Source organism: Phyllobates terribilis, unplaced genomic scaffold (genome assembly GCF_046119375.1).
Source record: "Phyllobates terribilis strain yellow unplaced genomic scaffold, ASM4611937v1 Scaffold_13__5_contigs__length_258822181, whole genome shotgun sequence".
Taxonomy (NCBI): Eukaryota; Metazoa; Chordata; class Amphibia; order Anura; family Dendrobatidae; genus Phyllobates; species Phyllobates terribilis.
In genome coordinates this window covers 249,751,474-249,768,020 of record NW_027362773.1, presented here as the reverse complement: position 1 = coordinate 249,768,020, position 16,547 = coordinate 249,751,474, and the positions used below count along the sequence as shown (strand labels likewise).

At 41.2% G+C, this 16,547-nt stretch overlaps 1 protein-coding gene across 2 annotated transcripts in view; it reads left to right on the top strand.

Moving 5' to 3' along the window:
- Positions 1-8,976: 8,976 nt before the first annotated feature.
- Positions 8,977-16,547, top strand: part of IRX3 (iroquois homeobox 3) — a 10,918-nt gene continuing 3,347 nt past the window's right edge. Inside the window, exons 1-2 of one of the 2 annotated variants that reach the window (XM_073659386.1) lie at positions 8,977-9,068; positions 15,584-16,547. The exon at positions 15,584-16,547 is cut by the window's right edge and continues 21 nt beyond it. In XM_073659386.1, the coding sequence (XP_073515487.1) occupies positions 9,033-9,068; positions 15,584-16,547 (1,000 nt within the window). In that variant the 5' untranslated portion in view covers positions 8,977-9,032. Of the gene's footprint in view, positions 9,069-14,508; positions 14,985-15,583 lie in introns of those variants that run through there. The other variant, XM_073659385.1, reaches the window with a different exon arrangement.

The following is a 16,547-nucleotide window of genomic DNA, read 5'->3' as shown; positions in this document are numbered from 1 at the left end:
CTGCAAGACAATTTTCAATCACGTTAGTTACCAAGGTTATTCTAGGGTGACTCTCATGACGGTCAATGTCCACAATGATCAGTCCTTGTGCCGCCAGTTCGACTTTACCGATTTTAATGGTCACCTCTTGAATCCCACCTGCGGCACGGGCTGACCATTGCTGGCGATGATATTCAGGTCATCATCTGGGTAGCGGGTTATGTCCGAGTCATTCCAGTACCGCTTAATGAGCGCGTACGGGATGGTAGTCACCTGTGACCCAGTGTCTATTAGGGCACTCATAGGAATGCCATCCAGTACCACAGGCAAGACCGGACATCCCCCTGCATATTTATCACGCCAGTTTGAAGGGCCTGATGATCTTATGCCTGGGGGTTGGCCCTCTGCCCCAGGTTGTGCCCGTTTAAATGACAGTACCTTGCCATATGTTCGGGTTGATTGCAGCGGCGGCAGATGGGTTGTCCGTCCTCGTTGTATCTGTCGCTGGGTCTTCCTCTGGACGATGGGATCCTCCTCTGTCGGTACCACGGGACGTCCTCCGGACTGGTGGCCAGCTTGATCCTTCCTGGAGGACAGACCTGTAAAGACTGCACAGTTCGGGTTAGCGCGGCTACGCTTTTAGTTAGCTCTTGGACCTAATGGTGCAGGTCTGTAGCCGGGTTGTTGTCCAAAGCCTGCGCACCAGCTCCTACAGGCTCTGCAGACAAGGGCGCCGCCTCTTGATGAAAGGTAATAGCAGGGCGCCGGTGGGTTACAGCGCTACCAGGTGCCGGTTCTCTGAGCACCTGGATGGCCCTGTCTTTGAACTTTGCAAAGTCTAAACCAGGGTTCTGCAAGGCCATTGCACGTAACTGGGTTCGGTGGGCGTTGGACAGCAGACCCTCAATGAATTGCTCAGTTAACAGTTCATCTGCACACACTGTCAGGGTCTGCCTGTTTAATGGCTCCCAGGGCCTCTTGCAAACTCAAAGCATAGTCTCTTATACTGTCTTGGGCCCGCTGCTTGCACACATAAAATCTCATTTTGATCTCGGCTGAGGTGCGGGTATCAAAAGTGTCCTTCAGACGGGCCAAGATCTCCTTTACGGTCTCCTTGTCCCGGACTGACCAGGACTTTACTTCACGCTGGGCTGCGCCGGTTAGCTGGCCTGTCAATATGCTCACTTTCTGGCCCTCCATCACGGGGTATACCTTAAATAGGCTGTACAGTCTCTCTTTAAAGTCGCTTAGGGTATGCGACTCCCCTGAGTATTGGGGCAGCCAGGCCTCTCCGGGGATGTAAGGCATTGTAAATGGCATTACTGCGGCAGTGGCCGCGCTGGTGGTAGAGGGTCCCTCCGTGTCCGTCATCTTCCTCCCCCCTAGTTAAGTGTGGCCTACCTTCTGACGATCCTCTTCTGTAGGCCGCGGCTCCGCTGGTGCTGCTCCGGATGAGGACTTTGCGTCGCGTCCTGGTGACGTCAGCGTCGCTCTCTCTCCCTTCCAGGACCTTGCGCAGCGTCGGTGTGTGGGGCGGAGCTTCGGGTCTCGCGCGCTTTCGGCTTCCATGCCCCTCTTCTTCCCGCGCGGCGTCCCGAAGATGGCGTCCGATGGTGGGAAAACGACTGCGGATGGCGGGAAAACAGCTGCGGATGGCGGGAAACTTTTGAAGATGGCGGGAAACGGCTCCGGATGGTGGGAACCTTCACCACGGCAGGTATGACAGTCTTTTGAAGGCACGCAGTACCCGGTGGTTGCGGGCACGAAATCCTGCCGACTACGCCAAAGTTTACGCACCCCCTGGGCCGCGTGTGCACGTGTGTGGGATACCCGGAGCCGGGTCTCTGGGGGTTGTAGTCTCTGTGGCGGCGACCCGGTCCCGTGGCTCAGGGTGGTCAAACCAGTGGCAGTCTTTATAGGGCTTTTGTGGTTTAATGTCTGACTACGCCACCCGTGGATTGCGGTCAGGGTGTACCGCCGCTGCGAGGCAGACCGCTGAGGCTGGTGTGGTGTGCGCAGCAAAGGATGGGATAACTCCCCACGGGAAGAGTATAGCCTCAGGGCAGGGAATGTGGATGATGGGAGTGATGGTGCGCGGGCGTCCCAGTACTAGTAGTGCTGTATGCGGTGAGAAAGCCGGAACGACTCAGAGTCTTTGCAGTGCAGTTCAGGGTCTTTACTGATGATATTAAGGTAGACCCTCCCGGGAGTACTGGCTAGCATAAGGGTCCTGGTCAGTCTCCGAGCAAGCAGGAGTTCCCCTGGCCAGGTGGAGTTGTAGGCCTCCCCGTCTATCTGCACTCTTCCTGGCTACCTTGCTGTAAGTGAGTGGAAGTAGCCCACATCCCTGAGTATACCGTGTTGGTGCTCACCCGTATGGCTGGTGACTTGGGGCCTTCTGATAGAATCCGCTCCTCGATGGCGGTGCTGGTCCCTTCCTTGTGACTGAGCCTCCGGGCTTCTATGGCCAGAGGACCTGGAATCCCCTGCCGGCTGGGTTCTGCTGCTGGGCTTAGAGGTTCCCACAGCCTCAGACTCCGTTGTCCGGTAGTAGTCTCTTCAGCCAGGACGAGCAATATATCTACTTCCAGTCCCTGGCACTCAGCTCCTGCTCCTACAGAGCTCCTAGCTGTTTCTTGCCCTGTGTCTGGAACTTCACTCCAAGCTCTGACTGACTAATCCCGCCCCAGACCCAGTTTATAAGGGCAGATTCCTCCCCTCCCAGGACTGGGCAGGAGGTGTTGCATGCTTAAGGGCTCCTGACCAGGAAACCTCCCAATTGCTCTCAGACGTAATATTTCTATTACTGTGGTAACCAGACCCCTGGGGTGCCACAGATCTCCTGTCTATTTTCTACATGGGCTAAGCCATCTTTCTTGCCATGGCAACATCTCACAAATGCAACGTTGATGCCATGTGGGGTGCATGGGCCGTATGCTAGCAACAAGGTGGCCCACAGGTGTTACTTTACTGTGACATGGGAAAATTCCTGCTGAAAGGTTCCCGTTAAAAACTTCTAGACCTTATTACCTGCTGCCTAATTAAAGCTTAAAACTCAATTCTCCTAAAAAAGAACATGTACAAAAAATAAGTATTTGGGGTTTCTATCTTTATTCCAGTGTTAGTTAGCACTCATTGAGATGCCTGTGAGTTACATATGTATTTTTCATGGATAGAACACGTATCCATTATAGCCTATGGGGCTGCTCATGTGGCTACAAAAAAATCATGTTTTCAAGTCCGTTTTTTTTTCCAAGTCACGAAGCAACATTACCACGCAGACACGTCTATGGGTAAGGAGTAAATTACGGACTGCATATGAATGATATCGGTGTGAAATGCATGACTAACGTTGCAATGTATAGGAGAAGCGTTGCAAATTATTCATTTATTTTTTCATAAAAGAAAATCACTGATGAGACACCAATGGTAAAAACTGACAAACTGATAAAAATCAGATCGAAACCACTGATGAAACCTGGACTGTGTTTTGAGTCCCAGAAAAATCACTGACAACTGAAAGAGGCCTTATGTGAAACATGATAAGATGTCTATTCTTAGTATGCACCTGTTTACACCTATTCTCTGTTTGGAAGTGACGGCCAGTCTTTGATATTTGTATACATAGGCTCTCTGACCGAGCACTCCACCCATCATGCTATCGTGGTTTTAATCACAGCAGGATCCTATCTACCCAAATAATAATATGCTATCAGCCCAGGAGAGGTATCACATTAGGTTAGGTCCCAGCAAAGAAGGTCGCCTTGCTGTGGCTCATGGGCATGCATGAATTGGCCAATTTATGAGCTAATTATCTTCATTTTTTCCTATTTTATAGAGCAGTAATTCAAATTTCATACAGTACAGACCAAAAGTTTGGACACACCTTCGCATTTAAATATTTTTCTGTATTTTCATGACTATGAAAATTGTAGATTCACACTGAAGGCATCAAAACTATGAATTAACACATGTGGAATTATATACTTAACAAAAAAGTGTGAAACAACTGAAAATATGTCTTATATTCTAGGTTCTTCAAAGTAGTCACCTTTTGCTTTGATGACTGCTTTGCACACTCTTGCCATTCTCTTGATGAGCTACAAGAGGTAGTTACCGGAAATGGACTTCCAACAATCTTGAAGGAGTTCCCAGAGATGCTTAGCACTTGTTGGCACTTTTGCCTTCACTCTGCAGTCCAGCTCACACCAAACCATCTCGATTGGGTTCAGGTCTGGTGACTGTGGAGGCCAGGTCATCTGGCGTAGCACCCCATCACTCTCCTTCTTGGTCAAATAGCCCTTGCACAGCCTGGAGGTGTGTTTGGGGTCATTGTCCTGTTGAAAAATAAATGATGGTCCAACTAAACGCAAACCGGATGGAATATAATGCCGCTGCAAGATGCTGTGGTAGCCATGCTGGTTCAGTATGCCTTCAATTTTGAATAAATCCCCAACAGTGTCACCAGCAAAGCACCCCCACACCATCACACCTCCTCCTCCATGCTTCACGGTGGGAACCAGGCATGTAGAGTCCATCCGTTCACCTTTTCTGCGTCGCACAAAGACACGGTGGTTGGAACCAAAGATCTCAAATTTGGACTCATCAGACCAAAGCACAGATTTCCACTGGTCTAATGTCCATTCCTTGTGTTCTTTAGCCCAAACAAGTCTCTTCTTCTTGTTGCCTGTCCATAGCAGTGGTTTTCTAGCAGCTATTTTACCATGAAGGCCTGCTGCACAAAGTCTCCTCTTAACAGTTGTTGTAGAGATGTGTCTGCTGCTAGAACTCTGTGTGGCATTGACCTGGTCTCTAATCTGAGCTGCTGTTAACCTGGGATTTCTGAGGCTGGTAACTCGGATAAACTTATCCTCAGAAGCAGAGGTGACTGTTGGTCTTCCTTTCCTGGGGCGGTCCTCATGTGAGCCAGTTTCTTTGTAGCGCTTGATGGTTTTTGCAACTGCACTTGGGGACACTTTCAAAGTTTTCCCAATTTTTCACACTAACTGACCTTCATTTCTTAAAGTAATGATGGCCACTCATTTTTCTTTACTTAGCTGCTTTTTTCTTGCCATAATACAAATTCTAACAGTCTACTCAGTAGGACTATCAGCTGTGTATCCACCAGACTTCTGCACAGCACAACTGATGGTCCCAACCCCATTTATAAGGCAAGAAATCCCACTTATTAAACCTGACAGGGCACACCTGTGAAGTGAAAACAATTTCCGGTGACTACCTCTTGAAGCTCATCAAGAGAATGCCAAGAGTGTGCAAAGCAGTCATCAAAGCAAAAGGTGGCTACTTTGAAGAACCTAGAATATAAGACATATTTTCAGTTGTTTCACACTTTTTTGTTAAGTATATAATTCCACATGTGTTAATACATAGTTTTGATGCCTTCAGTGTGAATGTACAATTTTCAAAGTCATGAAAATACAGAAAAATCTTTAAATGAGAAGGTGTGTCCAAACTTTTGGTCTGTACTGTATATTTCATGTACAGTACAGACCAAAAGTTTGGACACACCTTCTCATTTAAAGATTGTTCTGTATTTTCATGACTATGAAAATTGTACATTCACACTGAAGGCATCAAAACTATGAATTAACACATGTGGAATTATATACTTAACAAAAAAGTGTGAAACAACTGAAAATATGTCTTATATTCTAGGTTCTGCAAACTAGCCACTTTTTGCTTTGATGACTGCTTTGCACACTCTTGGCATTCTCTTGATGAGCTTCAAGAGGTAGTCACCGGAAATGGTCTTCCAACAATCTTGAAGGAGTTCCCAGAGATGCTTAGCACTTGTTGGCCCTTTTGCCTTCACTCTGTGGTCCAGCTCACCCCAAACCATCTCAATTGGGTTCAGGTCTGGTGACTGTGAAGGCCAGGTCATCTGGCGTAGCACCCCATCACTCTCCTCCTTGGTCAAATAGCCCTTACACAGCCTGGAGGTGTGTTTGGGGTACTTGTCCTGTTGAAAAATAAATGATGGTCCAACTAAACGCAAACCAGATGGAATAGCATGCCGATGCAAGATGCTGTGGTAGACATGCTGGTTCAGTATGTCTTCAATTTGAATAAATCCCCAACAGTGTCACCAGCAAAGCACCCCCGCACCATCACACCTCCTCTTCCATGCTTCACGGCGGGAACCAGGCATGTAGAATCCATCCGTTCACCTTTTCTGCGTCGCACAAAGACACGGTGGTTGGAACCAAAGATCTCAAATTTGGACTCATCAGACCAAAGCACAGATTTCCACTGGTGTAATGTCCATTCCTTGTGTTCTTTAACCCAAACAAGTCTCTACTGCTTGTTGCCTGTCCTTAGCAGTGGTTTCCTAGCAGCTATTTTACCATGAAGGCCTGCTGCACAAAGTCTCCTCTTAACAGTTGTTGAAGAGATGTGTCTGCTGCTAGAACTCTGTGTGGCATTGACCTGGTCTCTAATCTGAGCTGCTGTTAACCTGCGATTTCTGAGGCTGGTAACTCGGATAAACTTATCCTCAGAAGCAGAGGTGACTCTTGGTCTTCCTTTCCTGGGGCGGTCCTCATGTGAGCCAGTTTCTTTGTAGCGCTTGATGGTTTTTGCAACTGCACTTGGGGACACTTTCAAAGTTTTCCCAATTTTTCGCACTGACTGACTTTAATTTCTTAAAGTAATGATGGCCAATCGTTTTTCTTTACTTAGCTGCTTTTTTCTTGCTATAATACAAATTCTAACAGTCTATTCAGAAGTAGTAGCTGTGTATCCACCAGACTTCTGTACAACACAACTGATGGTCCCAACCCCATTTATAAGGCAAGAAATCCCAGTTATTAAACCTGATAGGGCACACCTGTGAAGTGAAAACCATTTCTGGTGACTACCTCTTGAAGCTCATCAAGAGAATGCCAAGAGTGTGCAAAGCAGTCATCAAAGAAAAAGGTGGCTACTTTAAAGAACCTAGAATATAAGACATATTTTCAGTTGTTTCACACTTTTTTGTTAAGTATATAATTCCACATGTGTTAATTCATAGTTTTGATGCCTTCAGTGTGAATGTACAATTTTCATAGTCATGAAAATACAGAAAAATCTTTAAATGAGAAGGTGTGTCCAAACTTTTGGTCTGTACTGTATGCATGCTATATTGTTCCAGAATGCAGTTTTATTTGTTTGTTATAAAGGGAATGTGTCATCAGAAAAGGCCTAATGTTTAAACAAGTTTTGTATGATACATTTTTCATTTTTTAACTAGGTGGCATTTTTTTTCAAATTTCCATATCACTATATTAATAAAAACAGCTGAACTCTTGCTATTTTCACACTAGCCACTAAGCCAAATATTAGATTCATACTTCCTGTTCTGATTTTTCCGCAGTCATTATCATTACAGAGAGGATTACAATTACAGTTAGCAACTCTATATACAGTACATATCAGCATTCATTATAAATGGGGTCACAGCTCATCTCTTTTTTCCCCCTTTTGCCCAGATCAGAGCAAATTCACAAGAAGTCTATTGCGGTCCACAAGTCTGCCTGTACAGAACAAGAAGTATGAGTCTAGTATTTGGCTTAGTTGCCGGTGTGAAAATTGCTAGATTTTTTTTAAACAATTTTTAAATTATAGATAAAAAAAGAAAAAGAAAAATACTGTAAAATAAAAACTTTAATTAAACAATACATTATTTTCTGATGACACATTTACTTTAGCGGAAGGACAGACCAAAGACGGGAAGTATGAGTCTAGTAATTGGCTTAGTGGCCAATATGAAAATTCCAAGATTTTTTTTCTATACTGTTTTAATTATAGATAAAAAATGAAAAAGAAAAAACAGTAAAATAAAAACTTTATTTAAACAATACATTATTTTCTGTTACGCATTCACTTTAGTGGAAGGACAGACCAAAAACAGGAAGTATGAGTCTACTATTTGGCTTAGTGCTTGGTGTTAAAATTGAAAGATTTTTTTTACACTTTTATTTTTTAATCATAGATAAAAAATTAAAAAGAAAAACAGTAAAATAAAAACTTGATTTAAACAATACATTATTTTTTGATGACGCATTTACTTCAGTGGAAGGACAGACCAAAGACAGGAAGTATGAGTCTAGTATTTGGCTTAGTGGCCTGTGCGAAAATTGCAAGATTTTTTTTATACTTTTTTAATTATAGATAACAAGTTAAAAAGAAAAAACAGTAAAATAAAAACTTGATTTAAACAACACATTATTTTCTGATGACAGACCAAAGACAGGAAGTATGAGTCTAGTATTTGGCTTAGTGGCCAATGTGAAAATTGCAAGATTTTTTTTATCCTTTTTTTTCTAATTATAGATAAAAGATGAAAAACAAAAAAACAGTAAAATATAAACTTTATTAAAACAGTGCATTATTTTCTGATGACGCATTCACTCCAGTGGAAGGACAGACCAAAGACAGGAAGTATGAGTCTAGTATTTGGTTTAGTTGCCTGTGCGAAAATTGCAAGATTTTTTTTTATACTTTTTTTTTTAATATAATTATAGATAAAAAATTAAAAAGAAAAAAAACAGTAAAATAAAAGCTTGATTTAAACAATGCATTATTTTTTGATGACGCATTTACTTCAGTGGTAGGACAGACATATCCATACCAGAGAACTGAAATAAGACTCCATGAAAATGAGGGGGGGGGGGGGTGAAAATTTTAATATAGGGGCGTAGACGCTGTGACTGAATATATGTATGACAGTGGATGCTACATTAAAATATCCCAAGTTGCAATTGTCAGTTTTCTTTGCTGCGCCATATGGGTGCACAGAAACAAAGAGCTGATTGTACATGATTGCACGTCCACCAAACTTTTCTATTGACATTGTGAAAATAAATAGTGGGGTTTTTTTTGTAGCGGAGCCTTCAATACATCAAACATGGGCTTCATTGTGATTCTTCAAGATGGATTTCTGCAGAAAACTCGCATTCCTTACCTATGCTAACAAAACACATAGGTGTATCTGCACGCTTGTCCTAAATTTACTTCTAGGTGAGCTCATCTAGTCCTATCAGTATGTGCAGCGAATGTGCCGCGGGCTGGTCCAGGAGGTTTCAGCGCAGGTCAGGCCTTTTTTATTCCCTTTGTTGAATCTCGAATTTGCAGATTTTGCTTTATTAAGACTTTATATCATTTAGCACATGAGTCGCTTGATTATTATCTATTTATGCTCCTGATCAGTTGCAGCCATAGGATACTTAAGAGGTGTAACTTTGAGGGACTATTGGAGCATGAGCCTGTGGGGCTGGGTGCTATGGGGTGCTAACAAGTCACTTTGGCTTATCCAGGATATTTAGATATAGGGCTAGGATAGCAAATTGAACCTTTGCCCTGGGTGAAGGAATTTCTATCTACCGCGCATAGCGTATAAGCTCATATGACCTACTGTTATGGCAAGGCTTGAAATAGCAGTTATTTCAGCAGTCTGCTTTACGGCGATTTTATTACTGCACTAGAAGAAAAGATGGCCATGAAATATATTAGAGTGTATTTTAAGCATATTAGTCCAGTGATATATAATAATTAAAATATATTGTATAATGACAGCAAGAAGAAAAAGCAGCAAATGTCATTAAAAGTTACATTGCTAGTGGAAACCATGTATAACATGTATATATTCTGTTCGGCTATAGGGCGAAATATTGGAAGCGTTATTTCACTCTTAGTTCTACAGTTTATACAGCTGAAGTTCTATCATACGTTCTGCCAGCTCTTATTATTAATAATAATAATTAATATTTGACCTTGGCTTATACATTTCTTTTTTGCCAAGAAATACTTTGGGATTTTTCAATTACTACAAGTGAATGGAGTGTATTTTGTGTATTTTGTAACTGCGTGCTGTTTATTAAAATACACTTATATTTGGAAACGTATAATACTTGATGAATCAGATAATGCTGCAAATGTATTTTTTAAATCTAATGCTAATATATATTATATGTTTGTGTATATATATGTGTGTGTGGGTATATGCATAAATATATATGTGTATTTCTGTGTGTATATATGTGTGTATATATATGCGTGGGTGTATGTATAGATATTTCTATGTATATGTGTGTGTGCGTGTATATATATATATATATATATATATACATATATATGTATGTATATATAATGTGCATACATGTGTGTATATATATTTGTGTGGGTGTTTGTGTGTATATATATGTGTGTGTGTATATATGTGTGTGTGTATATATATGTATGTGGGCATATGTATAAATATATATATGTGTATTTGTGTGTGTATATATGTGTGTATATATGTGTGTATATATATGTGTGGGTGTATGTATAGATATTTCTATGTATATGTGTGTGTGCATGTATATATATATACATGTATATGTATGTATATATAATGTGCATATATGTGTGTGTATATATATATATGTGTGTTTAAACATATAATTATGTGTTTATGTATATTTGTATGTATGTGTGTATATATACATACATAAACACACATATATATATATATATATATACACGCACATATTACATATACACACATATATACATATATACACAAATACATACTCACACACACATTATATATATATAAATATATATATATAGCACATTGTGTTCTCTAGCACTGTACATTATAATTTAAGACACATTTGCAGCTGTCAGAACAGGACAGTTTTAGAAGCTCTGCTCACAGGAGCTTACAATCTATAGGAATTTTGAACTAAGCACAAGAGATTAAGTTATAATATTTCTAAGGTATCACTAAAGATTGCTAATAGTTTTGATAAATAGCTAAATAACAGATTGAATTGGCAAAAAATAGATAGATAGATAGATAGATAGATAGATAGATAGATAGATAGATAGAAAGATAGATAGATAGATAGATAGATAGATAGATAGATGATAGATAATAGATTATGTTAGGAATACTTTGCTATTATGGGCTGCCATATTCTGAAATGTAATGAAGTCCACTATTTCAGTTGCTGAAAGCTGACTTCTCTTTTGTTGGAATATTCATGGATCTTCTACCAGCAGGATTATTAATAATTGCAGCTGAGAAGAATAGTTAAATGACCTGGTACCTGCATCCCTCTTCATCATTCAGCCTCGCACCTTTCATCCTCATCCTCAGCCCTGTGCCTGAATACTTTGCCCCAGTGTTTGCTGCTATAACTTATGTCCTGGGTTGGATTTCTGCACTACACACCCCAGCACACGTTTATTCAATTACAGGTCCCTTTGAATCCGAGTTTAGACATACTCCCTGCATGTTCCTTTTGCTCTTTCTTAAGACATCTATTTTTTAGGTCTCTCCCTTGGTACTCTAGATCTTTTTTTTGCATTTCCTGTCCATTTCTTTCCCATTAATAAACCATTACTCACTCCTGGTAATGACCTGAACCCAGAGTTGCTGGTTTGTGCAGCCTCCCCTCTGCTTCTACCTATGCAGCCCCTGGCTTGTTCACTTCCACCCTGCTGTCATCTGCTGGTGGCATCTCACCTGGACCATCAATCATGTCTTTTCCTCCTAATATTTGTGCAGAAATAAAAGTTGATCTCTTGCGCATACAGAATCCCTCCACCTCCCTATTGTGCCCTCATCCTCTCCCCAGCCCTCTGTACTGCTCACACTGCAGGCTGAGGAGGCTCCATTGATTGTGTTTGTTCATTAAGAATCTATCTTCATGACACTAGAAGACAAGTCCAGATAATGCACTCAGCACCTTGGCTTTATGAACTTAACTGCACACTGGGCGTACTGGGGTCTTCAGATCTGCACAGGATAAGACAGCAGCTTCATATAGGCTCAGCCTAATTATATATACAGGGGCTTTACTATACAGTATAAAGTCACACCAAGAGCTCTGGCCCTACAGCAATGGCCCCTGTCCTGCTGATCAGTGATCACACAGCACGATGACTCGATAAAAGATGGAAACAAACAATAAGAAGAACAGGAATCTTAGAAAAATAATAGAAATAATTAGATAAAGCAATAACAATAAAATAAATGAATGCATTTATTATCACATATCAAGGATGAGAGCACACTGGGCTATTATCATATGTATAACTAATATGTGTGTGTTTATGTGTATGCATATATATATGTGTGAGTGACTGTGTGTATGTATATAATGTATGTATATATATGTATATATAATGTATATGATTTGTGTGTGTATATATATATATGTATGTATCTACATATTGTGTGTATATATATATATATATATATATATTATTATTATTATTATTTATTTATTTATTTATATAGCACCATTGATTCCATGGTGCTGTACATGAGAAGGGGTTACATACAAAATACAGATATCACTTAGAGTAACAAATAATCAATGATAGACTGGTACAGAGGGAAGAGGACCTTGCCATTACAGGCTTACATTCTACAGATATATATACATATATATATATATTTGTGTGTGTATGTATATATATATTTGTGTGAGTGTGTGTATATATATATATGTGTGTGTATGAATGTATGTGTGTATGTATGTATATATATTAACACCATTATAGTTGTACCATACCCACTACCACTATTAGATATTAATTGTAAATTATTACAAAAGGTAATATGTCTAGATATAAATATGTAAAGGATAGACGCAGAGGTAGTTTGAAAACCTTTCTAAAGCAAGGTAAGATTGGTTTTACAGATCCTAATACCGACTACTATTACATTGCATCGAAATACTAATACATTTGGATTTAGTGCGTATATATATATATATATATATATATATATATATATATATATATATATATATATATTAATTTGTATACAATATATTATTTAGGACTTATTACTGAAAGCATTTATTGTGTAAGATTTTAGCAAGGTAACTTATCACTGTAGCACGTAGCAATATCCTATCCGGAATAATTATCATCTAGGGGACTCTGCACAAATGATATATAAATGACATTGTGTGTCCATAAAGCCCCTCTTATCCATCTTATCCAGGATGTTCTCGATCTGTGAATGAGAAGAGAAATCTCTCTGAATATCAGTTAAATACCAAGAGATGAGACTCTCCTTTCCTTGAAACAATTAAATCCTCTGCGTTCCATAGATGATCAGTGCAATATATAGAAATCCCAGGCAGATCCCCAGTTATTAGGAGATAGATTAGCATAGAGGGATTAATAGCAGCATCGCCTTAATACGATTAGAGATGTCTCTTTCAGATTTCCATATATTGATTCAGGGAATTTTAATTCTGAAACTTGTCATATAATAATCTGTATCTATTACAAGATGAAACATTATCTGGAGACTTAAGCTTCAGTGAAGGTCGAGCTTTATCCCCCTTATCCACAACCAGCTTCATCCTGTAAAGTCCCCACAACTGGAGCCACACTGAGAAGTAGAAAAAAAAACAAATCTAAAAGATTTAGGGGAGGTTTGCATAAATAGTTAATTCTGCAGAAGTAATAAGCGGGTTACTTGCTTATGATCTGTGCCATCTTGGCACAGAGGCTGCTGGCATCAGGGGTTCTCCTCTCATGTCCCCCATGTCCAGCAGATAAGTCCTCATCATCTGGGAGCAGGTAGCCTTGCATGCTGCTTTATTCAGAATAAGAAAAGTGATCATAAATTTTCTAATTACACTTTAACACCAAGACAAAAAGGTGTTAATGGGTTTAATCCCAGAGCCTGCCATTGTCTCTGAGCTCCCACTACAAATGTACACACCGCCCAGAGGGCTGCCCTGTCCTCCCTTTTGTTAAGATTTCAATTTGCCTGCTTTTTTTCCTTCTTTGATGTAAAATTGTGACCTCCCAAGGCTTTGAAGTCCCTTATTAGGAGAAAATTAACCCCCTATATTGCCCACTGATAGCTTCCACTAATGCCAGCTTCTCTTTTTACAAGATGGGAGAGAAAATCCCAAGGAAACACAATCTCTTCCCTGAATTACCCCCTTAATCCCTTATTTGCATACAGTCAGATCTGGTATTTGCATACACCTAGATATTTAACTCTTTAGGTAGGAGTAATAATAATAATGCCCAGGAGCAGAGCAGGGTTACAGGAGGGCAATGGTCAGCAAAATGCGCAAAGCAAATGCGCACTAGAAAGATTGAGAGAAGAGTTGGGAGGAATGCAAGAAAACTGGGGCTGCACTGAAAAAGAGGGCAAATAAATAATATATATGTACATATTAGAGGTGTCATAATGACTTTCTGTGCTGATGCCAATCCATACATGACTCCACTTCTGTCTCCCTGCAATATATCCATCTTTAATAGTCTAATTTCCAGCGCATAATCCATTATTAACTTTTACAGTGCCAGGAGCGCATTGCCAAAATCCAAACAAGTTGTCATGCTTTTCTTCGTTTTTTTTTTATTTTATTTTTTTTATTTGGGAGATATCCCCCCCCTGGCAGTGCATGAGTTAAGCTGTGGATTTGGGAAGAGAAGGGGTGGTGGTGGATGAAAGAGAAAGCAGAGCTAGACTAGAAGACTTGGGAGGAGCCTGCGCCAGGACTTGAAATGTCAATCAGAGGGTGAGTGCCAATGATCTGAAGCAATCTGTTAGGAGCTGACCTGGGTCCACTCAGATCAATAGCACCAGAGGGAGAGGACAGAGTCACCGGGAGCCCTGCAAGGACCATCCAGCCCTGGAAGGAAGCCCCTCTTTGATTCATGTACAGGAGAAGGCTGAGAGGAAGACCCAAGTCCTAAACAGGGTGCAGTTTCTCCAGTAGTGGCCCCTGTGCTGTGACTGCAACTGCACCATGTCTTTCCCTCAGCTGGGATACCAGTACATCAGACCCCTGTACCCCTCTGACAGACAGGCTGTGGGGGGCACCAGGAGCGGAGCAGCAGAACTCTCTCCGGCTGGGACTCTCTCCAATGTGCTTTCTTCTATGTACGCAGCTCCCTATGCAGCAGCTGCAGCAGCCCAGGCTTATGGAGCTTTCCTACCCTACACTACAGAGCTGCCCATCTTCCCACAGCTGGTAAGGGCAACAAAATACTTTTGTTTTACCTTCTCTTTTAAATATTCTGCTGCTTAACCCATTAAGAGAGGAGGTTAAACTGTAAAGTGTGGTCACAACATCTTTAATTCCTCTTTTTTGCATTGTCCAATGCTATATTTTGTGTATGTGTATATATATGTATGTATGTATACCGAATTATAAACGAATACATTGAATAACTTCTCATATTTCATAATCATGATTGCTGACTTCTACTATTGCTATCACTACTACTGTTAGTCAATTGTAGCAAAGTGAAAACTACATGAAACAAGCCTGTTTGTACTGATATCATTATTCCTTATCTAGAAAAAAATTATTTTCATTTTTTTTTTCTTAAGTTTGACCATTAACCATTTAAGAAATCTGTCATTAATTATATGGACTTGCTATAAAGAAATGGACAACTTTTATATAGTAGTCATGCTATACAATGCTATAATATTAATATAGTAATAGTATAGTAATATTAGTAATTTATTTCTAATGGTGATAATTGGATAGAAATGTTCATTGCAGATCCAGGCTTTGTAGATGGTTTTGTCATTTTGACTTGTGCACTTTTTGTTTTCTTGCAGGGCTCTCAGTATGAGATAAAGGACAGTCCAGGTGTACAACATGCAGCCTTTTCTCACCATCATCCAGCATTTTATCCATATGGACAATATCAGTTTGGAGATCCTTCCAGGCCTAAAAATGCAACAAGGGAGAGCACCAGTACCCTCAAGGCCTGGCTCAATGAGCATAGGAAGAATCCTTACCCCACCAAGGGAGAGAAGATTATGCTGGCCATCATCACTAAGATGACACTTACCCAAGTGTCCACCTGGTTTGCCAACGCACGAAGGAGGCTTAAAAAAGAGAATAAAATGACCTGGGCCCCCAGGAGCAGGACTGATGAGGAGGGGAACCCCTATGAAAGTGACCATGAAGAAGACAAGAGGGAGGATGAAGAGGAGATAGATCTGGAGAATATTGACACTGAGGACATTGAGAGTAAGGAAGATCTGGATGAGCAGGAGGACACAGACCTGCATTCAGACTCCAAGACTGACGCTAGGAGTGACTCTGAGGGCTCTGATGGCTTTGAGGACCTGAATGCAGCTGAGGAGGACAGGTTCCTCAAGTCTGTAGTAGGGGACAGCAGGGTGCACGATAAGTGTGAGCTTCCAGAGGAGGCCAAGTCCCTACAACCCACACGTGAACAGATCAAATTGGACAATATTTCCCCCAGTCCTTCCCAGGACAATAACCTGCCAGCGGCCCATAAACCTAAAATCTGGTCCCTGGCAGAAACGGCTACTGCTCCAGACAACCCCCGCAAATCCCCCCACACTACTGGCAACCCCCAGAGCCTGATAGCACAGCATAGACTCATTGCCTGTCCTGGAAGCAGGTTCCAGAGCTGGACAGGGAGGACATTCTCAGCCCAGCAGCTATCATTACTGAACTCTGCTCACTTCCTACAAGGACTGAGTGTCACTCACACTGCACCAACCAACACTGGCACTGCAGCCTTCCACAAAGCAGCCGGGGAGCAGC